Consider the following 26055-nt stretch of genomic DNA (forward strand, 5'->3'; position numbering starts at 1 on the left):
AAAAAAGGGCTGGGGATATATTTCAATGATAAAGCCCACCTGGGTTTAATCCCCAGTACCAAAATAATTTCCTATGTCTTTTTTTTTTTTTTTTTAAACAAGGGTACTATTCTGTGGCAAAAGCCTCCTAGAATATACTGACAGACTATATTAAATAGTAGGGATTTTCTTTAAAAACAAAAAAACAACAACAAACTTACCTCGGGAAGCAAAACTGAAGTAAAAAAATGTAAGTAGATTTTATAACCCCAAAGAGGGTTTGCATTGATCAAATAAATCATAACAGTACAAAGATAAAAATAGATAAAGATCATACTCAAGAAAAACTTTAAAGTTTTATTAACAAATACAGAACTTTCATATGTTAACTGCTGTTTCATTATGACACTGTCTCATATCTTCCATTGTTTCCAATCATACCTGACACTGGCAATCGGTTAGAGTATCTTCACCCAGCACCCTCAACATACCTTTCTATGACATGCGTGACCATAACTAGCCATTCTCAATCTCAAATTGGGGCTCTCAATGTTTGTGAGAAAACAAAAATTACACCAATAAGTTTAAAATATCCTCAGCCCTTTTTATTTATTTTCTTAAATTTTGAGACACAGCCTCTCTAAGTTGCTAAGGATATTGCTAAATTGCTGAGGCTAGCCAGGTACTTGCGATCCTCCTGCCTCTACTTCCGGAGTTGCTGAGATTACAGGCACACACCATGATGCCCACCCCCTATATGTCATTTTCAAAAAACAAAGCTACCAGTAGGGCTGGGTGTGGAGCTCAGTGGTAGAACACGCGTCTAGCACATGCAAGGCCAAGTTTAATTCTCATTAATGTGATAAAATAAAACAAAGGAGTAGGAAGCTGGTGTGGTGACTGACATTTGTAAGCCCATCAATTCAGGGGGCTGACACTAGGACAGCAAGTTTGAGGACCACCTTGGTAACTTAGTGAGATTCTTTCTCAAAAATAAAAAAGGGCAACCCACAATAAAAAATTAAAAAAAAAAAAAAAAAAAAGAAGCTATCAAAAAAAAAAAAAATAAAAAAATAAAAAAGGGCTAGGGATTGTAGGTCAGTAGTAGAGCACCCGTTGGTTCAATGCCCAGTATCACAAAGATGAATGAATAAATGAATGGGTGGAAATAGTCCTTTTTTTTTGGGTACCAGGGATTAAACTCAGGGGCACTGAATTACTGAGCCAAATCCCCAGCTCTATTTTGTATTTTATTAGAGAAAGGGTCTGACTGAGTTGCTTAATGCTAAATTGCTGAGACAGGCTTTGAACTTGTAATCCTCTTGCCTCCGCCTCCAGAGTCCCTGGGATTACAGGAATGCACCATCACACCTAGCTAGGGAATAGTCTTAAAGAGAAGATGAACCAGGCACAGTAGTACATGCCTGTAATCCCAGCAGCTCAAGAGGCTGAGGCAGGAGGATTTGGAGTTCAAAGTCAGCCTCTGCAACAGCGAGGCGGTAAGCAACTCAGCGAGACCATGTCTCTAAATAAAATACAAAATAGGGCTGGAAATGTGGCTTAGTGGTTGAGTACCCCTGAGCTCAATCCCGGTACCTCTCTCCTGCCCCAAAAGATGACATTTATATAACAAGGATCCCACAATATTATTATATTCATAGCAATATGGTGGTGTATCACATAAGGTCTACAGAATAAATACACATGTATGACTTATCTGTTATCTATTTACTTATCTTTGGAGCCAGTACAGAGAAAAAGTTGAGAATCTGGGCTGTAGCATGGGACTGGATGTGAATCCTGGCTTTCCTTTCTTGCTATGTGACTTTGGGAAAGTGTGCTAACTTATCTGTGTTTATTTCCTATTTTCTCACCTTCAGAATAGGGAGATCATGTGGTGGTAGTAGTGAAATAATAGGAGCATACCCAGAAAATTAGTTTCATAATAGAAATTGAAATGATAGAAACTCAACAGAGGGTTTGGGAGGGGCATGATCTGTTTTAACCCCTTCTGGACTCCTGTTCAACATGTAACAAACATAAGGAAAGTAAAAAACTGGTTTTATACCGTGTTCCAAGGCAAACTAAAATCTGGAATTTGCCATCCTTCCCAATGTTTCTGGGTGCAGTATTAATAGCATTTACATAGTGGCAGAATGTTTTACAGGATGATTTGTGGATAAGAACATCATCTTCATTGTCCAGAATCTGGTCTAGGGTTTCAAAATAGGTAACCGCTTTCTCTGTGGAAACAAAGCAGAATCACATTTCACAACAGAGTTAATACTTGATCTATAGACTCATCATTTAATTTATTCTGGAAACACTAATAAGGCTTTGTATCATAGCCAGTCCCAAAGCCAAAATCATTACCTTATCATTGGTTTCAATATAAATTTCAGAAGTTCACATTTCATGGTAGAACAATATATTCCCAGAAATTTTTTTTTCCATATTGGCTAAACCATTTTTTTATTCCTACCAGCAATGTATAATAATTCTAATTTCCCAGAAATTTATTTTCTAATCAAAACTGTAATTTATTTTCTAAAAGCTTAGAAAGTTTACTTTAATAAAAATATCTCCATGAAAAGAAATTGGCAAAACAGAAAAATAGAATCTTGTAAGACTGGAAGCTTTCAGTAGTCTATGATAGAACAATCATTAAGATGGTGCCTTCTAGGGTGGGGGCTGTAGCTCAGTGGTTGAATGCCTTGCACGTGTAGGCACTGGGTTCAATCCCCAGCACCTTAAAAATAAACAAAAAAAAATAAAAAATAAAAAAAAATAAAGGCATGCTGATGCTGTCCATCTACAAGTACCAAAAAAAAAAAAAAAAAGAAAAGAAAAAAAGAAAAAGATGGTGCCTTTTGTTCTGGAATGGCTGCTTAACACTTTGCACAAGATCCTTGAAATAGACCCGACTGAGTAAACCTGAGGAAGACAGTTGTTGATATACACATCGGAGTCAGGACCAGAAAGAAAAAAAGTAAAAATCACTCTTGGGCTTAGTTTTGTAATTTTCCTTTCTTTAAAGGCCTGAAAATCCTGAGTTAGGTGAAATCAGTCACTGCTTTATCTAGGCCTTATTTATAAAACACAAAATGATTAACTGCTCCTTTAAAGAAACTGGGAATTCTAGAGGAACTGCATACCAAAAGAAAGATCACAAATGTTAGCAGGCTAGAGCAGCACATTCCAACAGAACTTTCTTTCTTTCTTTTTTTTTTTTTTTTTGTGTGTGAGAATTCTTTTATTTATTTTTTTATTTATTATTTTTTAAAAAATTTTTAATGTTGGTTGTTCAAAACATTACATAGTTCTTGACATATCATATTTCACACTTTGATTCAAGTGGGTCCAACAGAACTTTCTGTAAGAATAGAAATGTTCTATATCTACAAGGCCCAATTTGGTTGCCACTAAACATGTGTGGCTACCAAGTATTTGGAATATGGTCAGTAAAACTAAAAAAGCAAATTTTAAATTTAATTTAAATTAAATCAATCTAAGTTTAAATATCCATGTATGGCTATTGGCTTATCATACTGGACAGCTCAGAACTAGAGAACTCCTTTTTTTTTTTTTTTAGTTGTTGATGGACTTTATTTTATTTATTTATATGTGGTGGTGAGAATTGAACCCAATGCCTCACACATGCAGGCAAGTGCTCCACCACTGAGCCACAACTCCAGCCCTAGAAAAGTCCTTAAAAAAAAAAAAAAATTAGCTGGATGTGGTAGTGCACACCAGTAATCCCAGCTATTTGGGAGGCTGGGGCAGGAGGGCTACAGATTTAAGTTCAGCCTGGGCAATTTAGTGAGACCCTGTCTCTCACACACAAAAAAAGTCTGGGGATGTGGTTCAGTATGTGCCTAGACTGTATGAGGCCCTGATTCAATCCCCAGTGTCAGAAAAAAAGGAAAAGAAAAATACATACATTGGTGTGTGTTTATAAATTATATGATGTCACTCTTCATCTTAAAGTCTTCCAATGGCTTTCAGAATGAAGGCCACGGTTTTCCCAATGACTTAGAAGGTAAATACCCCACTTCCTTCACAAATTTCCTACTCTCTCTCTCTGGTCTTCTTGTAGTTCCATGAAAAGGCCACACTTCCAAGTAGGAGCCTCTGTACTGGCAGTTATTTCCACCAGATATTCATATGGCTCAGTTTGTTACCTTCTTGAAGTCCGAGCCCAAAAGTCACTTTCTTTGACCCAGCTCAATTTTTCCCAAATGAAAGATCAACTTCTGTATACCATATGAATTATGTATTTCCTAAAGATTTTATATATTCTCTGTTCTCTCATCCCCATCAGAAACATAAAAATTTGTCAACCTTAGGAATTTCTGTTGTGTTTACTGATATATCTCTCGAGCATCTAGAACAGTGTTTGTATTATTGTATGTACTATAAATGTTTGTTGAATGATGAAAAACAAAGACAGTGCTTATTTAATATTTATTTTTAAAAATAGACTCCTTTATTACTAAACTTTATTCAAATTCTTGGATCTCTGAATTTTCTAAGAAACATTTCAATTGCATTATAATAACATATATCTGCTTAATTTACCTACGAAATCCCAGATGAAGACATTCTTGTGAAAGATTCGGGCAGATTTGAACCCATGGTGGAAGACTTGTTCAAGTGCTGCAACCAGGCCATTTTCTCCACAAAGCAAAACCGTGAGGCTTCCTCTCTATGAAGCATAACACATAGTGTTAAAAGAAAAACTGTTGCCTCTATGCTTAGAAAACCACTAAAGAAACAAGGAAATGCTGAGGGTGGCTATAGGAAGCATGTTTTTGTAGCTATTAAAAAGCTTACAAGTGAAAATTAAGGTACCACATATTGCTTTATGTATCACATATAAAAATGGCTTTAAAACTCCCACTATATGAGGTTATATAGCCCATAATACCTCTTTTTCAGGTTTATGAAAATGTTTCACAATATTGTTCACAGCTTCTCCAATTCCTTCTTGGATCTGTCCAGCATTGGGTTCTGTAAAATAATGAAGAGGGGTTGCATACTCATGCAGGAAAAATAAATCCAAGTACCATGTGATATCAACCATGTCCATCTCTGCAGGAAACACTTCACAAGACCAGGCTGACTCTGCCAGGGACTCCATGAAACTTACCTCTGAACAGTCTACCCAAGTGGGAGGTATCTTGGCACAATGAAAAAGAATTCAAGAAATCGATCCCTAAAGCAAACCCCAGCCTTACCCTGCAATTTATAACCCAAGCCAAGTGTCTAACTTTCTGTGAGTTTGACTCTTTCAACTAAAAAATAGAAATATATACACCTTACTGGAAAAACTAACAAGATATTAGGTGTAAACTACCTAACATGATGCCTGCTACCCAGTGCTAATAATAAGTCTCCAGATCTGAGGAGTAAGATGTGGATGGACCCTATCATCAATCCTCATATACTCCCTTAGTCTACTTACTTCTAAGCCCCTGAATGGACCCAGGCTAAGGCTTCTGAGGCTTGGAATGGCTAACCTGGAGTGAAGTTTACCAGTTGTGTTAAAGTAAGTGGAAATCCTAGGTTCCCTGTGGCACCCCAAATGGAAGCTCAGGACTCTTCCCCTTTCTGGCTACTAAGTTTGTGTCTACTTCATTTTCCAAGCCAGCAGATGCTCATCTAGGCCGAGAGAGAGGGAGAAGGGGGTGATGGTGAAGGGAGGGAAGGAGGAAGAAGAGAAAAGAGCTTGTGTGGTTGATGAGCTGTCTAAATGGAACTTTAACTGTCATTATCCACTGTACTAAGAATGATTAAAAGAAAAGTAAAGTGTAACAGATTTCATCAAGCATCAGAAATAGGTAACAGGAGAAAAATGATTAAGTATTAGATCTAATTTATTTACTTCACTATAAGGGAAAACACTGTGTACTGTATTGTTTAAGAGTCTTAGTTCATACTGCTGGAGGATTTTTAAAAAATATTTCTTTAATTGTAGATGGACACAATACCTTTATTTTATTTATTTTTATGTGGTGCCAGGGATGAATCCAGTGTCTCACACATGCTAGGCAAGTGCTCTACCACTGAGTCACAACCCCGGCACCAGGATTTTTTTTTTTTTTTAAACATAAAAACAGCCCAGTCCTTTAGGTAAAATTCAAGAAGGTTTTTCCTAAACTGGTAAGTTTTTACCAGTGCATAAAAATTGTTGAACTGGGCTGGGATTGTGGCTCAGTGGCAGAGTGCTTACCTCACACCTATGAGGCACTGGGTTCGATCCTTAGCACCATGTAAAAATAAATAAGTAAAATAAAGGTACTGTGTCCATCAAAACTAAAAAAAAAAAAAAAAAAAAAATTGTTGAACTGGCAATGTCTTATGATTGAAGACTGGTACTGTGATCTCTCCAGCTACTAGTAGTTTTTCTAACCAGCATTTTTTTTTCCCTCCCCACTTTTACCTTTCTCTGAATATTTTCTTTTAAATATTGTCTTATTCATTCTAAAACAGCCTTACACTAATCAGTAGTATTTTTAAAAAAATATTTTTTAGTTGTAGTTGGACACAATATCTTTATTTATTCTTATGAGGTGCTAAGGATTGAACCCAGGGCCTCACATGTGCTAGGCCAGCACTCTACCGCTGAGCCACAATCCCAGCAATCAGTAGTATTTTGATGGATTTAAAACTTTCAAGTTCTCTGAATATCACCTTGCATATCTTGTGAAAAAATACCCTGCTATCCATCCATCTCTGAGTCTTGAATTATTTAAAAATCTGGGCTTATTGAACAAGCAAAGAAAATATGAGTGAAATTGAGAAATAATGGTAGGTGTGGTAGTTTACACCTGTAATCCCAGAATTTGGGAGGTTGAGGTAGAAGAAAAATCACAAGTTCCAGGGTAGCCTAAGCAACTTAGCAAGACCCTATCTCAAAATGAAAAATAAAAAGGGCTGGAGACCTAGCTCAGTGGTAGAGCAGCCCTGGGTTCAATACCCAGTACCAACAAAACCAAACAAAATAGTCAAACTATGAAACTGGCCTAATTCAGAATTGCAATAAATTTGGATGGAAGTGAAATCTAGTTTTTATACATATATTTTATGGGGGATAGGGTACAGTGCTGGGCAATGTTGGGGATCAAACCGAGGGCCTTATGAATGCTAGGCAAGCATTCTACCATTGTGTTACTTTCCTAGCTCTGAAATCTACTTTTGAATTAAATTAAATAAGTCAATTATTTTTTGGAGTTGGGGATTAAATCCAGGGTCTTGTACTCGCTAAGTACATGCTCTACCACTGAGCTACACCCTTAATTCCTCTTCTCCTTTTTAAAGTCCCTTCTCCCAAATTAATTTTCCTCTTTCCTACTCTCTTTGCCATAATTCATTAATGCAATCTTTTTTTAAAAATATTTTTTTAGTTGTAAGTGGACACAATACCTTTATTTTATTTGTTCATTTTTTATGTGGTGCTGGGGATTGAACTCAGTGCCTCATGCATGCTAGGCAAGCTCTCTACAACTTAGCCACAACCCCAGCATCCCCCACTTTTTTTTTTTTTTTTTGGTGTGAAATCACCACATGAAGCCTGCAACATGTAAAGCACACTAGGAAAAAAAAAGGTTGAGTGCTCCTGAGCAATTTAGCGAGGCCCCAAGCAACTTAGTGAGACCCTGTCTCTAAATAAAATATAAAAAAGGGCTGGGGATGGGGCTCAGGAGTTAAGAGCTCCTGGTTTCAATCCTGGTACCAAACAAACAAACAAATCAAACTACTTACTGGCAGTTTTTCCTGTTAGGGAAGTGATGCTCAGTCTCCTAGCTGTGGTGGGTGATTTCTGCTGGGGTGGAGTCCGACACTGTTTTACCAGGTCCTCATCTGATGCTGATGTCATCAATTCTCCAATAAGAATTCTCTCCAGGCTCCCATCATCAATGCCTTTCCCTAGCCACCGCCCACATGGAAATCTGAGAGGGGAGAAAAAAACTTCTCAATCATTAATTTTTAAAAACTGTTTTAATTAGAGTTTAGGAATGGTACCATGGATTAAGCTCATCATTTTAATGTCTCTGGGGTGAACTGGGGATGGACCTAATTGGTAGACCACTTGCCTAGAATGTGTTGAGGCCCTGGGTTTAATCCCCAGCATCGCAAAAACAAAAAAGCCTGTGGGTTGCCTTTATTTATGAAAATTTCAAAAATATAGTAAAGTGGAAAATGGTATATTAGACATCCATATTTCTTATCACAGACGTAATATTTTGCCATTTGCTTCATTTTTCTAGTTAAGTATTGTATTTTTCATTTTTTTGTAATCCCAGGCTCTGAATCCAGGGCTTTGGGCATGTTAGGCAAGCACACTACTACTGAGCCACACCCCCCTTACTGTTAAGTATTTTTTTTTTTTAAATATTTTAATTTGTTATATATGACAGCAGAATGCATTTCAATTCGTAGTACACAGATATAGCACAATTTTTCATATCTCTAGTTGTACACAACGTAGAGTCATACCATTCGTGTCTTCATACATGTACTTGAGGTAATGATGTCCATCTCATTCCACTGCCTTTCCTACCCACTCTTCCTCTCCCACCCCGCTGCCCTATCTAGAGTTCATCTATTCCTTCCATGCTCCGCTCACATCCCCCTTATGAATCAGCATCCTCATGTCAGAGAAAAGATTCGGGCATTTGGTTTTTTGGGATTGGCTAACTTCACTTAACATTATATTCTCCAACTCCATCAATTTACCTGCAAATGCCATAGTTTTATTCTTTTTTTGTGGGGTGGGTACCAGGGATTGAACTCAGGGGCACTCAACCACTGAGCTACACCCCAGCCCAATTTTGTATTTTATTAGATACAAGGTCTCACTGAGTTGCTTAGCACCTTATAGTTGCTGAGGCTGGCTTTGAATTCATGATCCTCCTGTCTCAGTCTCCCAAGTTGCTGAGATTACAGGTGTGAGCCACCACGCCTGGCTGATTTTATTCTCTATTAATGCTGAATAATATTCCATTGTGTCTATACCACATTTTCTTTATCCATTCATCAACTGAAGGGAATCTAGCCGCTGGGATTACAGGCATGCGTCACTGGGCCCAGCTTTATTTTTTGTTTTGAGACAGGGTCTCACTAAGTTATTTAAGGCCTCACTAAGTTGCTGAGGCTGGCCTAGAACCTGGGATCCTCCTGCTTTAGCCTCTAGAGTTGCTGGGATTACGGGCATGCTCCATTATGCCAGGTGGAAAGAATATTTTCAAACTGAAAATGAATGTGGGAGTTAAATCACAAGAGAAAAAAGGAGAATGTTTACTCTTAAGATTCTGTAATTGGTAGAATTTAAGAGATGATTTTCTCTTATCAAAATTATTATTTTTTCAAAATTTTTTTTAGTTGTAGATGGACACAATACCTTTATTTTGTTTGTTTATTTTTATGTGGTGCTGAGGATTGAACCCAGTGGTTCACATGTGCAAGGCAAGCACTCTATACCACTGAGCCACAACCCAAGCCCCCTTATCAAAATTATTTAAAAAATTCCTTTTTTCCTTCTTCTTCTTTTTTTTTAGTTATGCCAATTTTTCCAAAACTTGTGGACTATTAAAGAATAATTTTATATTACATAAAAAAAAAACAAAAAATTGAATTATAATGCAGAAGGCAGGGGAAAAACTTTAGAAAGAAAACTATTTCAAACCTTTTTTTTTTTTTTAAATATTTATTTTTTAGTCTTTGGCGGACACAACATCTTGTTTGTATGTGGTGCTGAGGATCGAACCCGGGCCGCATGCCCGGGCGAGCGCTCTAACCCTTGAGCCACATCCCCAGCCCTCAAACCTTATCTAAAGAGCTTTGGCTGTGAATGTAGCTCAATGGTGAAGTGCACGTCTGGCATGTATGAGGCTCAGGGTTCAATCCCTAGCATTGCATAAATAAATAAATAAATAAATAAATAAGTCTCAAAGCAAAGAATTTTGAGTTTTTAAGGCCATTTACTTACCTATATGTATGTCCTGTAATTTCATTTCTGACCATGACACAATCCACTAGCCATTTGGCTAATAGTCCTGAGTTATCATGACCAATTTGAACAGTGGTGAGCTTCCCCAAGTTCTGGCACTGTAGGGACAGAACCATAGGTTATTTAGGATTTGATTCCATCTCATTCTCTCTCACCTTTAACAGTGGCACTTTGGTTTTATCTAAAAATTGCAGAGACTTAACCCTGTTCAATGTGCTAAGCTACACACTAAACAAGAATATCCATAAAGTATTCCTTGCTCTCAGAGCCCTTGTACAATGAGATAGGAGACATAGACACTGACAATCAAATGAGGTGGACTGTACAAGGTGCTAGACTAAAAATGTAAACAAGCACTAAAAGAATTCTGAGGAAGAAACAGTTACTTCCATTTGTGCAATCCAGAAATATCATTGAGACAGTGATTTGAAGGATGAGAAAATTTTAAGAAATGGGAAAATGGTGCTATTTAAATTGACTTACAGAGAGCTTAGCAAATCAACTAGATTTTAAAAATCTCTGACACTGTTATTTTTCTTTACTTTGGGGGATGGGCCTCATTATTGCCTAATATGGCCTTAATTTACAATCTTCCTGCTTTGGCTTCCCAAGAAGCTGGGATTATAGGAGTGACCCACCTTGACTACTGATATGTCTTATATTTATTTATTTAGCACTGTGGATAAAATCCAGGGGTATTCTACCATTGAGTTACATTCCCAGCCCTTTTGATTATTTGAGACAGAATTTTTGATCCTTCTGCCTCCACTTCTTAACTCGGTGGGATTATAGGTATGTTATACCATACTTGGCTATTTTCCTCTTTTTTTTTTTTTTTTTGGCACATGGGATTGAACCTAAGGGTGCTTACCCATTGAGTCACATCCCCAGCCTTTTTTATTTTGAGACAGGGTCTTGCTAAGTTGCTTAGAGCCTCACTAAATTGCTGAGGCTGGCCTTGAACTTGTGATCTTCCTGTCTCAGCCTCCCGAACTGCTGGGATTACAGGTGTGAGCCACCATGCCCAGCAATTTTCCTATTTTTAATCAGAAGCTGAGGATATAGGTTATTGGTAGTGTACTAACCTAGCATGAGTAAGGCCTTGGTTTTGACTTCCAATACCACAAACAAAACATAAAAATCCAAGGCAGAACTGACCCTAAACCTCATCTACCAGAATTTTTTCAAGCTATTTATTAAAAAATAATAATAATAATAATAAGGCATACGGCAGCCCTCCCTTATTCTCAAGAGATACGTTCTAAAACTCTCAATGGGCATCTGAAACTGCCATAGTACCAAACCTTATATCTCTACTAAGTTTTTGCCTATATGCTCTGCAAAGTTGCCACAAAGTACCAGAGTTAATCTGTCCTTCAACGTTCCTGCCCTGGTGTCTTCTTTGTACCACTATTCTTATATCACTAGTATGAGAGTGGTGGGGGTATTATTAAGGGTTACATGAATGTAAGCAACTGTAATACCTCAATAGCTGATCTGATAACTTGAATGTCTACTAAGTGACTAATATGTGGGTGGCATGGATATACTGGACAATGGAATGATTTACATCCTAGGCAGGACAGCACAAGATTCCATCGTGCTACTCAGAATGGTGTACAATTTTCAACTTATTTATAGGGTAGGGGTGTAGTTCAGTGGTAGAACACTAGCCTAGCATATGTAATGCCCTTGATTTGAAACCTAGCACAGAAAAAACAAAAAACCTAACTAAAAAATACCCAAGCAAACAAAATTAGCTTATGAATTATTTATCTCTGGAATTTTCTGTTTAATATTTTTGGACTGATTGACTGCAGGTAACTGAAACAATAGAAAGTGAAACTATAAAAAAAAGTGGGGGGGGGGCGCGGAAACTACTGCAGTTATCAACATCCTTACTGACCCTTTGTGACAAGTATAAAATAAAGCAATGACAATAGCAATTGTAAACATAAAAGCTAATTAAGTTCTGACTTTTTTATTTTTTAGCACTACTGGGGATTGAACCCAGAAGCACTTTATCACTGGGCTACATCCTCAGCCTTCTTTAAAATTTTTTATTTTGAGACAGGTCTCACTAAGTTGCTAAGGCTGGCCCCCCAATTGTGATCCTTCTGTCTTAGCCTCCTGAGTTATTGGGATTATGCCACTGCACCTGGCATAAATTCAGACTTTAAATATCTGATAAGAAAAGCATCATAGACCCTACATGTGTCAGATAGAAACATCAGAATTATGAGTTTTAAAAGCATTTCTTTGTATCTCAGTGAGAAGGGGTCACAGTGAGTCAGCTGAGGGAGGATGGTACCTTGAATTACTCATGCAGCAGAGACGGAAAAGAGTGGATTGATACAGTGAGAGTGTTTGGAAATAGCAAGATAGGACTTACAATGTAGCTTATGTCCCATAATTGGTAGATGAAGAAAAGCCAAGGGTTTTAACCTTTTGTATACAAATGCCTGTGAGTCCACTACATATATAAGGCCAAAATGAGATCTTGGGTGAGTACTGCGATTCTGAGTGGATACTGCTATTCCTAGACCCCAAAGGACACGAGAACAGGACTTGCAGGTAGTACCACTTCTCTCTCTCTCTCTTTTTATTATTGGTTGTTCAAAACACTACAAAGCTCTTGACATATCATATTTCATACATTTGATTCAAGTGGATTATGAACTCCCATTTTTACCCCGTATACAGATTGCAGTATCACATCGGTTACACATCCACATTTTTACATATTGCCATACTAGTGACTGTTGTATTCTGCTACCTTTCCTATCCTCTACTATCTCCCCTCCCCTCCCCTCCCATCTACTCTCTCTACCCCATCTACTGTAATTCATTTCTCTCCCTTGTTTTGTTTTGTTTATTTTTTCCTTTCCCCTCACATCCTCTTATATGTAATTTTGTATAACAATGAGGGTCTCCTTCCATTTCCATGCAATTTCCCTTCTCTCTCCCTTTCCCTCCACCTCTCGTCCCTGTTTAATGTTAATCTTTTTCTCATGCTCTTCCTCTCTGCTCTGTTCTTAGTTGCTCTCCTTATATCAAAGAAGACATTAGGCATTTGTTTTTTAGGGATTGGCTAGCTTCACTTAGCATAATCTGCTCTAATGCCATCCATTTCCCTGCAAATGTCATGATTTTGTCATTTTTTATTGCTGAGTAATACTCCATTGTGTATAAATGCCACATTTTTTTAATCCATTCATCTATTGAAGGGCATCTAGGTTGGTTCCACAGTCTAGCTATTGTGAACTGTGCTGCTATGAACATAGCAGTATCCCTATAGTACGCTCTTTTAAGGTCTTCAGGGAATAGTCCGAGAAGGGCAATAGCTGGGTCAAATGGTGGTTCCATTCCCAGCTTTCCCAGGAATCACCATACTGCTTTCCAAATTGGCCGCACCAATTTGCAGTCCCACCAGCAATGTACAAGTGTACCCTTTTCCCCATAGTACCACTTCTCTCTTGAAATATGAACAGTTATCTATCTTCTTCCTACATGCTAAGTTCAACTTCCATGTTGGGAAATACTTCACTAGGTGAGATCTGAAAACTATTATGCAACAAGGCATTTTGATAAAATCGATCTATAAATGCCATTATGTGATTTAAAATCCATAAGCATGGATGTCAGCTCTCTGGTCCTTTTGCCAAAACATGGTTAAGTTGTGGCAGGGAGGACACCATTTATTCCAATGTTCTCTTCTTGCCACATTCTGTGTTAGGTACTAAGAATCATAAAATAGCAGAAAAAAAGAGCTTAACAATGAAAATAACAATAATGAAAATACAGAACAGATTAGTGTAAGATACTTTATTTTTTTTATTATTTTTTTTTGAGAGAGAGAGAGAGAGAGAGAGAGAGAGAGAGAGAGAGAGAATTTTTTTAATATTTATTTTTTAGTTTTCGGCGGACACAACATCTTTGTTTGTATGTGGTGCTGAGGATCGAACCCAGGCCGCACGCATGCCCAGGCGAGCGTGCTACCACTTGAGCCACATCCCCAGCCCCTATGTGTAAGATACTTTAGACAAGAATAAGCATATGATCACAAAAATGATCCAGTATGCTCACACATTCCTTTATTTTACAGATTCATAGAAAACTGATAAAAAGCAAACTAGAATCCTTCTGTAGAACTAAATATGACACTTTTTTTTGCTAAGAAAGGTATCTTGGACCCTACCTCAAAAGTCATCTCAAGGAGGTTTTTGGGAATCTGCATTATTCCTGTGTCTCCCAGCTCTCCTGATACACAGATCCAGGGGTTTGATGTGATGATTGCATTGCTCAGCTTTTTGATTGGGATGATCACTGACCTGTATGGAATCACTAAAATAAAAAAGGGAAAATTAATAAAGAATTACAATAAAGAAGCTCTTTTAACAAAACAAATATATAAGAACTGCTAATTTTCATAGATACTTTGCTTTTATGATCTTTTAATATGTACTTACACAAAAAGATGAGATCACAACTTCTAATCTAGAATGAAAAGATTCAGGTTATGAAGACCCTATACTTTTGCTGGTGGTTTCTATGATACATACATTGCCATGTACGAGTGGCTTATATGTCACCATGATAATATACACCATCATTAAATTTATAAACAATATCAAGTATTAAAAAGAGAATACCTGAGGACCTGAACACTATGCTATATAGTGTTTTCATTGCTTAATGTATTTAAAAATGAACTCTGTAATAAAATTGAGTACCAATGAACTTATTTACTAGTATGTTTTCATATGAAAGGAGGAGTAGATGACTTATAGATTAGTATTCCATTTTTTGCTGATTTTCTTGGAGAATGCTTAAAACACTGCACTTCAGAACTTTCCCCTTCCAAGTTTACTGTACAACACACAAAACTGATAATAAAAAACAATGGAGCCTCCACTTTGGGCACTGTGTAAAGTCTATAATTCACAACTTGGGAAGCTGTTAAAGGTGACTCCTATGCAAGAGAACCTTGGGGAAAGGTCAAGATGTGGAAAGAGATCTATGTGAAGCCTTTTCCCTCTAACAGTACATCCAAAAGCCCACCACTAGATGTCACCTTCCTATCATCGGCCTTACCCCAAAGGTGGAAGGCACAAGTTAGATATTAGAGGTGTCCTCCCTTCTTTTAAATAATGGGGATGGGTAACACATATTATATGTGTGTGTGTGTGTGTGTATGTACATAAATGTGTATGTGTATATATATATACACATTTATGTACATATATTTTTTTGTTGTTGGTATCCTTGGGATTTCTACTCATTTGGTTATAAGTGGGGTGGTCAGAAGCTGTCCTTGAAAGATCTACATATAGGATGAAAAACATTTAGTGGGCAAAGTGTCCAGACACAGCATCACAATAAACTCACAGTTCAGCAAACTCTTAAGGAAAATGAATGGGATGAATGGTTAATTTCCTTAATTCTACATAAATGACTTTCTTTATGTTTGTGAATAATTGCCCTTTCTGTCCTTTTATTTTGGTTGGAGAAAAGGAAAATGTCAGAGGAAAGGCCATACTTTCATGGTATAGTAATCATCAGAATCAAATCGGTTTTGAAACTGAAAGCAGAAGAGGTTAGTGTAAGACTTTATTTTAGGTGCCAGAAGTCTCTAATTTCTTGCAGTGATAGGATTAGAAAAGTTGCAAAAAAAAAAAAAAAAAAAAAGTCCCGTTTAGGGTCAGTAGTTCTGCACTGCAAAGGGCCCACAGATGCAAAACAGTGATTCACACTGTTAAGTATAAAAGAGCAATATTATTAACTAAGACTACTTCTTTCATAAAGTATCTCAATTCCTCAAATTCAAAGAATTATTCAGATGAAGAAAAAGTCCAGATATAAGGAAGCCCCTAAGAATCTTAAATGACCTTTCTTGTCTTTTAAAACTGTATATAACATTTCAGAATCGTATAATTGAAGTAACATAATAAATTAATAATAACACACATCCTGTCCCTTTCTCTTTGGTATTCTCTCCTTCCTTCCTACAGGTATGTGGACAGAGAAGCCATCTTCTGACCATGAGGTGATTAGCACACTCTGATAATGTCTAGGAGGAAATAGACATAGGTCTCGGTCTGTGACAGCACTGCAGATTGCCTACTACCAGACTACTTCTTACATAAGAAAAATAAATTACTGTTATTTAAATAACTTCTTTTCAAAGTTTCTGGTATTTGCAGCTGAACACAATTCTTAACTGATACAAGCAAAAATTCTCCAAAATAGGGAGGGGAACACACTGCAAGTAAGAATTAATAATGGTGGATAGAATAAATGCTGTGGTTCAGTTATCAAAAATACACTGAGGCTGGTGTGGTGGTTCATGCCTGTAATCCCAGCAGTTTGGGAGGCTGAGGCAGGATTATGAGTTCAAATCAAGCCTCAGGAATTTAGTGAGGCTCTAAGCAACTCAGGTAAGACTTTGTCTCTAAACAAATTATAAAATAAAGGTGTGTGTCCAACTATAACTAAAACAAAATATTAAAAAAAGGGTGGGGGGCTGGGGATGTGACTCAGTAGTTAAGCACCTCTGGGTTCAATTCCTGGTACAAAAAAAGAAAACAAAACAAAATGTTGAGGCTGAATGTGGTGTGCTGTATGTTTCTAATCTCAATTGCTTAGGATGCAGAGGCAGGAGAAACACAAGTTCAAGGCCAGCCTGGGCCACTTATTTGAGACCCTATTTCAAAATAAAATAAAAAGGGATAGGGATGTAGCTCAGTCACGGAGCATGTGAAGCTCTGGGTTCAATTCCTATTACTAGGGGGAAAAATGACAATCAGTATTTCCTCCCAACCTAGACCAACAATATCTAGCAAGATTCTGAGGTGTTTCTTGATCAACAAAATTAAATAATGTTGTCACATAAGTGTATTATTATTATACACTTATTCTTTGAATTTATGTATTTTGGATAAATATTGGAATATTTATTTAACAAAACATTCCTTTTTACACCCATTGTAGGTAACAATTATCATCAGATTGGATGTTTTGGAAAGATGAATAAGTCAGAAATTAGTACACATGATGTTGCTCCTGGGATCCACATATGAGGAGGAAAACAAGACTGGTTGAGGGAGATATTAAGTTGTGATGCAGTCTTCTTTTTTAATTAATTTTTTTTTTTTGTAGTTGTAGATAGAATGCCTTTATTTTATTTATTTTTATGTGCTGCTAAGGATGGAACCCAGGGCCTCACACATGCTAGGCAAGTGCTCTGCCACTGAGGTATAGCCCCAGCCCTGTGATGCAGCCTTTTTTTAAATTTTATTTTATTTATTTTAGTTGATGGACCTTTATGTTTTATTTATATGTGGTGCTGAGAATCGAACTCAGTGCCTCACACATTCAAGGCAAGCACTCTACCACTGAGCCACAACCCCAGCCCTGTGATGCAGTCTTAATGATGTCCTCAGCTGTCATCCACTGTGAGCTCTGAGATAGCCCTCTGATCACTCGTGGGATGCTGGCTGGCCCTGGCTGGAGGGTACATGCACAGGAAGGTAGTTTTCTTCAGCGAGGTACTACCATAGGCTGGCTGGCAACTGAGGACTATCCCCAGCAGCTAAGGTATATCCTGCATTCCTAAATGGAGATCTGGGGGGCCATCATAGTGTACCTCATTGTACTATGGTATATCTCATTATTATAGATATGAACACTTTTATTCCATTAGTTACCTAACAGAGTCTTTACTTAACAGTCAGTTCTCCAGACTTACTGATAGTGGTGAACACACTGGTGAAGCAGAAATAGTCCACAGCATTGAGGGAAAGAAGATGGTAAAGAAACTGCTCTCTTTCTTCTTCACAACGTAGAAAAGCATAGCGCTTATAAAGCTTCCTAAAAACGAATAAGACAAGCACAAAACAACAGTGTATTTTTTATACTTTTCATTATATTTAAAAATAAACACTTCACTAAACAAAGGGAAGAAAACAATGTTGAAAAAACAGAATTCACAAAAAATGGACATATTAACAGTTAATAAAAGGTTTTTAACTAGTAAAGGGGGAAAATACATGAAAAAAAATTTTTTTTTTGTATTGGAGACTGAACCCAGGGGTGTTTTACCACTGAGCTACATCCCCAGCTCCCCACCTTAAAAAAAAATTAAAATAACTTTATTTATTTTTATGTGAGGCTGAAGATTGATCCTAGCACCTCATATGTATGAGGTAAGGACTCTACCACTGAGCCACAATCCCAGCCCTCCAGCCCTTTTTAATTTTTTTTTGTGGTGCTGGGGATTGAACCTAGGGTCTTGTGCATGTGAGGCAAGCACTCTACCAATGGAACTCTATCCCCAGCCCTCCCTTTTTAATTTTTTGTTTTAAGAAAAGACCTTGCTAAGTTGCTGCGGCTAGCCTTGCAGTTGCCTTCCTGTTACCCCAGTCTACCATGTTGCTGGGATAACCGGTATGTGACACCCTGCCTGCCTTTGCCATGAATTAAGTTTTTCATTAAACTAATAGAAGTTGGACATGGTGGTGCATACCTGTAATCCCAGTGACTTGGGAGGCTGAGGTAGAAGGATTACAAGTTCAAGGCCAGCCTGTCCAACTTAGTGAGACCCTGTCTCAAAAAAATGTAAAGGGCTAGGGATGCAGCTCAGTGTAAAGCAACCCTGGGTTCAATCCCCAGTACTGTAAACAAAATAAAACAAAAAATGAAACAATAGGGCTGGGGACATAGCTCAGTTGGTAGAGTGCTTACCTTTCATGCACAAGGCCCTGGGTTCAATCCCCAGCACCACAAAAAAAAAAAAAAAAAAAAAAAAAAAAAGAAACAATAAAGATTTAAAAATTATAACTGGCACCAAGGAGGAGCTAATGTTATCCTTATAGTTGGTGGGATTGCAAATTTCAGGAAAGCAATTTGTTGGTAAGTTCCTGTCAACTAGTCATAACCGTTAACTCATAAATTTTACTTTTAGGGATCAGTCCTAAGTATACAATATGAAATGTGGGCGAAGGTTTACTTACAGCTGGGCATGGTGGCGCATGCCTATATTGCCAGTGGTTTGGGAGGCTGAGGCAGGGGATTGAGAGTTCAAAGCCAGCTTCAGCAACTTAGTGAGGCCCTAAACAATTTAGCAAGACCCTGCCTCTAAATAAAATATTAAAATAAGGGCTAAGGGATGTGGCTCAGTGGATAAGGTGCCCTTGGGTTTAATCTCTAGTACCAAAAGAAAAAAATTTTTAAAAAGATTTACTTACAAATGTCCACTAAAATGTTATTTGTGAAGTAAAAACCTTTTAGGCTGGGGCTGTAGCTGGGGTGAAGTAAGATCCTGGGTTCAATTCCCAGCAGTGACAAAAAACAAAAAATAAATAAAAACTAAAATGTTTCACAATATATTCACATGCTGGAATACTGTTATGGCCATTTAAGATAAAAGTTTATGAAGGGTTTTAACAATGGCATAGTTGCTACTACAAAAAATATTACTCTTTTTATTTTTTTGGGATGGGGTAACTAGGGATTGAATTCAGGGGTACTCAACCACTAAGCCACAGCCCCAGCTGTTTTTTGTATTTTATTTAGAGACAGGGTCTCACTGAGTTGCTTAGTGCCTTGCTTTTGCTGAGGCTGGCTTTGAACTCGCAGTCTTCCTGCCTCAGCCACCCGAGCTGCTGGGATTATAGGTGTGAGCCACACGCCTGGCTTAATATATTTAATTCTTTTTTTTAAAAAAAAAAATCTTTGTTTTATTTAATTATTTATTTTTTCATGTGGTGCTGAGGATCAAACCTAGTACCTCACACATGCGAGGCAAGCACTCAACCACTGAACTACAACCCCAGCCTCATATATTTAATTCTTATGACAATCCTATGAGATAAGTCTATTAGCAATCTCATTTTTTATAAATGGAAGAACAGAGGCATAGAGAAGTTAATTATCTTGTCCAAAGCTATTCAAAAAGTAAGGAGTAAAGGCAGTATTCAGACTTCAGAGTTTAAACTTTTATATATTGTGAAACCATGTTAGGCTAAAAAAGGATGGCACTGAATTGCAAATACACTATAATTTTAACTAAGAAGGTATGAATAGATGACAGTATAGATGAAAGTACAGAAATATTTAATATTGTTCTTTATGCAATAGGATTATAAACTATCATGTTCTTCTTCTTTGTACTTTTTTTTTGTTTTTGGTAATGGTGATTGAACTCAGGGGTACTTTATCACTGAACTGCATCTCCAGTCTTTTTTATTTTGAGAAAGGGTCTTGCTAAATTTCTGAGAGTCTTGCTAAATTGCTGAGGTTGGCTTGGAACTTGTGATCTTCCTGCCTCAGCCTCCCGAGTTGCTGGGGTTAAAGTTGTATGCCACTATGCCTGGCTCTTTGTACTTTAGCCACAATGGGCATAAATGACTTTAATGATTGGGGGAAAAAATGTTAAAAGACAAGGTCTGGTTCACAGTTAATAAATTACATTTTATTATCAAAACGACTCTCTGGACATTAAGACTCATCCTAAAATGATCATGGGGTAATTAATCCAAGGGTGATACATATAAAAGTAGAACTGCAAAAAGCACTGGGTTACTATGATGGGATTACAATAAACTGTCATATTTAGGTCTTGGTTAGATTCTTTACATATATATGCTCTTAAAAACTCAAAAGTCCTTAGCCTTCAAAAAAGCTCTAATGTATACATTCAGACATGTATTCAGGATTTCTTGATAAAGGAAACTACCAAACCAATTAACAATTAATTGTCAGGCTATTAAATGGTTTCCTGGCTTTAGATTATTGAGCATAATGTTGACAAGACTGTCATAAACCCTTTACTGTGAACCCTTCTCCCATCCTTTTTATGCTACTCTAGGTTTCGAAGTTGCTGTCAAACTGTACAGATGAATTATTTTTTTTTTCTGATTAGAACATAGCAATCTGGCCCTTGGCTATAAAATATGATGAGCCCTCCCAGCAATAATCAAATATTATGTTAAGATAGTTTCTTTTTTCTTTTTTGAAAGAGAGAGAGAGAGAAAAGGGGGGGAGGAGGGGGGGGAAGAGAGAGAGAGAGAGAGAGAATTTTTTTAATATTTATTTTTTAGTTATCGGCGGACACAACATCTTTGTTTTGTATGTAGTGCTGAGGATAGAACCCGGGCCGCACGCATGCCAGGTGAGTGCGCTACGGCTTGAGCCACATCCCCAGCCCCCTAAGATAGTTTCTTATTCTGAAGTACACTCCTGTTACACAATAAGAATTCATGTGCAAACAAATCAGCAATTCATGCTAAAGATGCCAGTTTGTCAGCTTTGCCAGCATACAAAACAGAAAGGTCTCAAAAGGCAATATCTTACTTGGTAAGTGGTTGGTTAGAGAGCAACTGCTTGAGATGCTGGGACAAAAGCTTCTTCTCTAGAGATAATCTTATCCATGCCCGAGCTCGTCCAACATCAGTTTTGATCTCACTCATGTTTTGAATATGCCTAAAAAAACAGTAGTAACAGTAAAGACACAGATCCTAAGGAAAACTTGAGCTAAAAAAGAACTAAAAAAGAATTAACAGTTCTGGGCACCAAAAAGCTGTTTCATACTTAGAGGAAGCAATGGGTAATACATAATTTGAAGGCCCATTAAACCTTAAAAAGTTCCATCTGAATCATGAATTTAGTCCCACATCAGAAATGTCATTATAATACAAACACACAAGCAACAACATCTTAAGATAAAGCATTTAACAGTCATCTATTCTTTCAGACTTATTATGTCCCTGTTTCATCCTCCGAGTTACCCATAAACAGGCACTTGATGATTCCCAATGCTAAAGAAAAGTAATAAAACAATATGAACAGTTAAGTTCTTATTCAAAATAATTTTTCTATAGTTTAAAAATGAGCCACAACTTTAATCAACTTAACTATTTTTTCTTATTCTTTTCCCTTATTTTTGTTTTGTACTAATAGAGATTAAACCCAGGAGTACTCCATCACTGAACTACAGTGATTTTTTAAATTTTGTATTTTTTAAATTTTAGTATTTTTTAAATTTTGAGGCAGCTGAACCCTATACTGCCCAGGTTGGCCTCTGATTTATGATCTGCCTGCCTCCTGAGCATATGGAATTACAGGTATGTGCCACTAAACCTGGTAACTACTCATCTATTTTTCAAGTTGCCCCAGACAATATATGGAAAATATAAAAATTTTACTTTTATGGCATCAGAAGTCACATTATACTGTGTTGATAATCTTAAAAGCTAGAAAGATTTAGGTAATTATGTGGCTACACAAAAAAAATTGTGTGGTCAAACAACAATTAAAAGTTACATCTTTTAACTGGGTGCAGTGGCCCATGCCTGTAATCCCAGTGACCTGGGAGGCTGCGGCAGGAGGATTATAAATTCAAGGCCAGCCTCAGTCACTTGGCAAGGCCCTAAGCAACTTAGGGAGACCTGTCTCAAAATCAAAAAAATTTAAAAAGAACTGGGGATGTGGCTAAGTGGTTAAGTGTTCCTGGGTTTGATTCCCCAGAACCAAAAAATAAAATAAAATAGAATAAAAGTTATGTCTATGTATAAATTAGTATTCCATGTAAATGTCAGTGCTATATTTAGCCAAACTGAATTTATCTTCCTAAATAATTTTTTTCCTAAAGGGGAAAGGAGGATCAGACAAGAAGGATAAGCCTTAGAGAGAGGGTAAATTATAAAAACCACCACAGGGAGGTGAGTCATGAAAAAGCCTTTGTTACTATATAATGCATCATTTCTCATTTGATTTTTTTTTTTTTTAAATATCCAGAATGACTCATTCTGGCTGTAATAAATACTGCAACAAAACCTATTCTCTGCTGATTCTAAGCATTCAGAATAAGGAAAAAATCCTCTCTGTAACACACACATGTTCTTGCTTTTTTCTTCACTTTCTCCCTTTTTCTTCTCCTCACCCTGAATGTGAAGAAGTAGCACTTTAATCTTCAGTGCTGATGTATGAGCCAACACTCTTGATCAATAAGATGCAAAGCACTGTTATCATATTACATAGACAGATACACTAAAGAAATGACTTAAAAAACAAGTCAGAATCAGGAGGTAAAGTTGTGGCTGGGTGTGGTGTAATCCCAGTAACTCAGGAGACTGAGGTAGGAGGATGGCAAGTACGAGGCCAGCCTTGGCAACTTAGCAAGACTCTGTCTCAAAGTAAAATAAAAAAGGCTGGGGGTGTAGTTTGGTGGTATAACACTCATCAGTTCAATTCCTAGTATCCCCCCGCCTCCCCCGAAGATGTGTTATAATTTTTGTGGGATTTAACCAAAACCATCTTACATCTAAGAATTTTTTCAGATTTTATAATACTTATTTTATTTTTTTTAGAGAGAGAGAGAGAGAGAGAGAGAGAGAATTTTTAGTATTTATTTTTTAGTTATTGGCGGACACAACATCTTTGTTTGTATGTGGTGCTGAGGATCGAACCCGGGCCGCACGCATGCCAGGCTAGCGCGCTACCGCTTGAGCCACATCCCCAGCCCTTATAATACTTATTTTAAAGGAATTAATGCTATTAAACATGGTCATTAACAGAGAAATCTGGTGTCAAGTAACATCCTCTTGGACCCTGGTTCTTACTGGTCTGGTGTCAGTAGCTAGGCACCTGACAACCCAATTGGGTACCTTCCATATGAGTCTCTGAAAGAGCAGTGGCTATTCCTCAGCCCAAGGACATTCCCCAATTGATAACAAAGGTGACTAAAAGCAATAAAGTCTTAAACTTTAAACTACTATTTTTTTCTACTGCATTTTCTTTAAATTTAATTAGTATGCTTCTTTAAAAATGACCCTATCATTCTTGTGGCATTTCCTTATTTGTGGCACCACAAGATGCCTCGGACTTTTCCTGTTTTTTTTTTTTTTCTTTTCTCAGTATTGGAATCCTGGAATCATCCATTCCCTAGGAAGCCCTGGTTCCTCCCATTAGAGAACTATTTATTTATTTTTGCAGTACTCGGGGTTAAATGCACTGACCTATATTCCCTTTTTTATTCTGTATTTTGAGATGGTTCTGTGTTGCCCAGGTTAGACTTGAACTTGTGATCCTCCTGCCTCAGCCTCCTGAATAGCTGGGACTGCAGTGTGCATTACTGCGTGCAGCTACAGAATTATATTTAGAAATTAATATATGAGAGGCCAGTGTGCTCACTGTTACTGAGGTACTACTCTTCCAGTTCTTGTCCATGCAAAAAGCTTAGAAATATATCAGTCACTTCCTGGGGGAGGATCTGGAAGAGAGGTTAACTAAGAAGCAGCACAGGGAATTTGGTGGGTGAACAAAACTGTTCTTTATCATGACTGGGTATTTGTGAAGTCCCACAGAACTACATACTAACAAAGAGTGAACTTCATTGTACATAAATTTGGGAAAAACAAAACAAATTCACCAACCAAAATGTGGAGGTAACCCAAAATGGAATACAAAGTAACAAAAAGAACAGGACTGTATTATTATTATAAATAAATAGTATAACCATAGTGAAGTGAATGGAGAGAATAAAAGGAACTAATCTAAGCTTTAGAAAACAATATTTTGATTGGATACTGAAAGGCCAAAGACAAAGCTAGAGTTAGACATGAACAGTGTGCTAATTTAGTTAATAAGCTTTTTTTCTCATATGGTTTAGCAATTAAAAAATTACCTAGTATATATACAAAACATATAAGAGTTATACAAATAAGTAAATATATTCTAGATAATGGAAGCCAGGTTTCTAGTGGTTATAGAAAGAAGTTACAAATATGAATTATAATATGAGATATTATTAACCATTACGGAGCCCAAGGTCACTTTTTTTTTTTTTTTAAAGACAGAGTTGACCAGGCTGCTTCTCAACTTCTGTGCTCAAGTGATTCTTTTGCCTCAGCATTACAGGTCTACATCACCATGCTGGTTCAGGGCCCAAGGTCTTAACCAGTGTGCAACACTGCTCATCAAGTGAACACAGTGAAATCCAAGCAGCACCTCCTCTCCCTGACAAAATAAATAAAAATAAAATAGAAGAAAGTAAAACAGCAGGAACTAGAAGGAGCTTATAAGTAGCCTTACATGATGTGTCTGTCCCCCACTGGAAATTGAATCAAGAATTGCTTTCCACTGAGTTATATCTCTAGCTTGCTTGCTTTGATTGATCTATCTATCTATATCTATCTATCTATCTATCTATCTATCTATCTATCTATCTATCTATCTATCGTACTGGGTATTGAACCCAGTTTGTACTGGGGCACTCTACCACCAAGTAATATCCACAGCCCCCCCCCCCTTTTTTTAATCTTTGAATTTTTTTTTCAGTTGTAGATGGACACAATACCTTTATTTTATTTGTTTATTTATATGTGGTGCTGAGGATCGAACCCATGGCCTCATGTGTGCAAGGCAAGTGCTCTACCACTGAGCCACAACCCCAGTCCCTTAAAATATTTTTTTAATAACTTTATTTTATTTATTTATTTTTTATGTGGTACTGAGGATTGAACCCAGTGCCTCACCCAAGCTAGGCAAGTGCTCTACCACTAAGCTAGCTACAGCAACAATGCCCCCAGCCCTTTTTATTTGGAGACAGGGTCCCACAAAATTGCCCAAACTGCTGTTAAACTTGTGATTCTCCTGCCTCAGGCTCCAATGCACAACCATACCAGGCAACTACTTGATGTGTGTGTGTGTGTGTGTGTGTGTGTGTGGTGCTGGGGATTGAAACCAGGGCCTTGTGCATGTGAGGCTAGCACTCTACCAACTGAGCTATATCCCCAGTCCCCACTTTTTAATGAGGTTTCAGAAATTTGGCTTGAGTTCATAGTGGCAAAGCTTTAAACCACCACCTCCTTAAGTTGATGGCTACTGTGAAGCCATTGTAAAACACAGGTAGTTGTATATTTTTGTTAAGAGAGCTGAACCCATTTCTTCTCAAAAAAAATCATAAGCCACATAAGGACAACTACATTTCATCTACCAAAGAGTAATAAAACTTAAGACATAAATATATAAATTGATTCAGATGGCAACTAACATTTTGTGATTCT

At 37.3% G+C, this 26055-nt stretch overlaps 1 protein-coding gene across 8 annotated transcripts in view; it reads right to left on the reverse strand.

The window, feature by feature from the left end:
* The window catches only part of Dennd5b (DENN domain containing 5B), a 185584-nt gene that overhangs the window by 7006 nt on the left and 152523 nt on the right, over positions 1–26055 (reverse strand). For all 8 annotated transcript variants that reach the window (XM_046435723.2, XM_046435724.2, XM_046435725.2 and 5 more), the window contains 8 exons: positions 21344–21472; positions 17739–17860; positions 14190–14335; positions 9971–10089; positions 7744–7931; positions 4907–4989; positions 4558–4684; positions 2048–2222 (listed from right to left, as the gene is read on the reverse strand). In XM_046435723.2, the coding sequence (XP_046291679.1) occupies positions 2048–2222; positions 4558–4684; positions 4907–4989; positions 7744–7931; positions 9971–10089; positions 14190–14335; positions 17739–17860; positions 21344–21472 (1089 nt within the window). The remainder of the gene's footprint in view (positions 1–2047; positions 2223–4557; positions 4685–4906; positions 4990–7743; positions 7932–9970; positions 10090–14189; positions 14336–17738; positions 17861–21343; positions 21473–26055) is intronic.

The sequence above is a fragment of the Marmota monax genome, unplaced genomic scaffold (genome assembly GCF_021218885.2).
Source record: "Marmota monax isolate L192 unplaced genomic scaffold, Marmota_monax_Labrador192_F-V1.1 WCK01_AAM20220418_F8-fsc00012, whole genome shotgun sequence".
NCBI lineage: Eukaryota > Metazoa > Chordata > Mammalia > Rodentia > Sciuridae > Marmota > Marmota monax.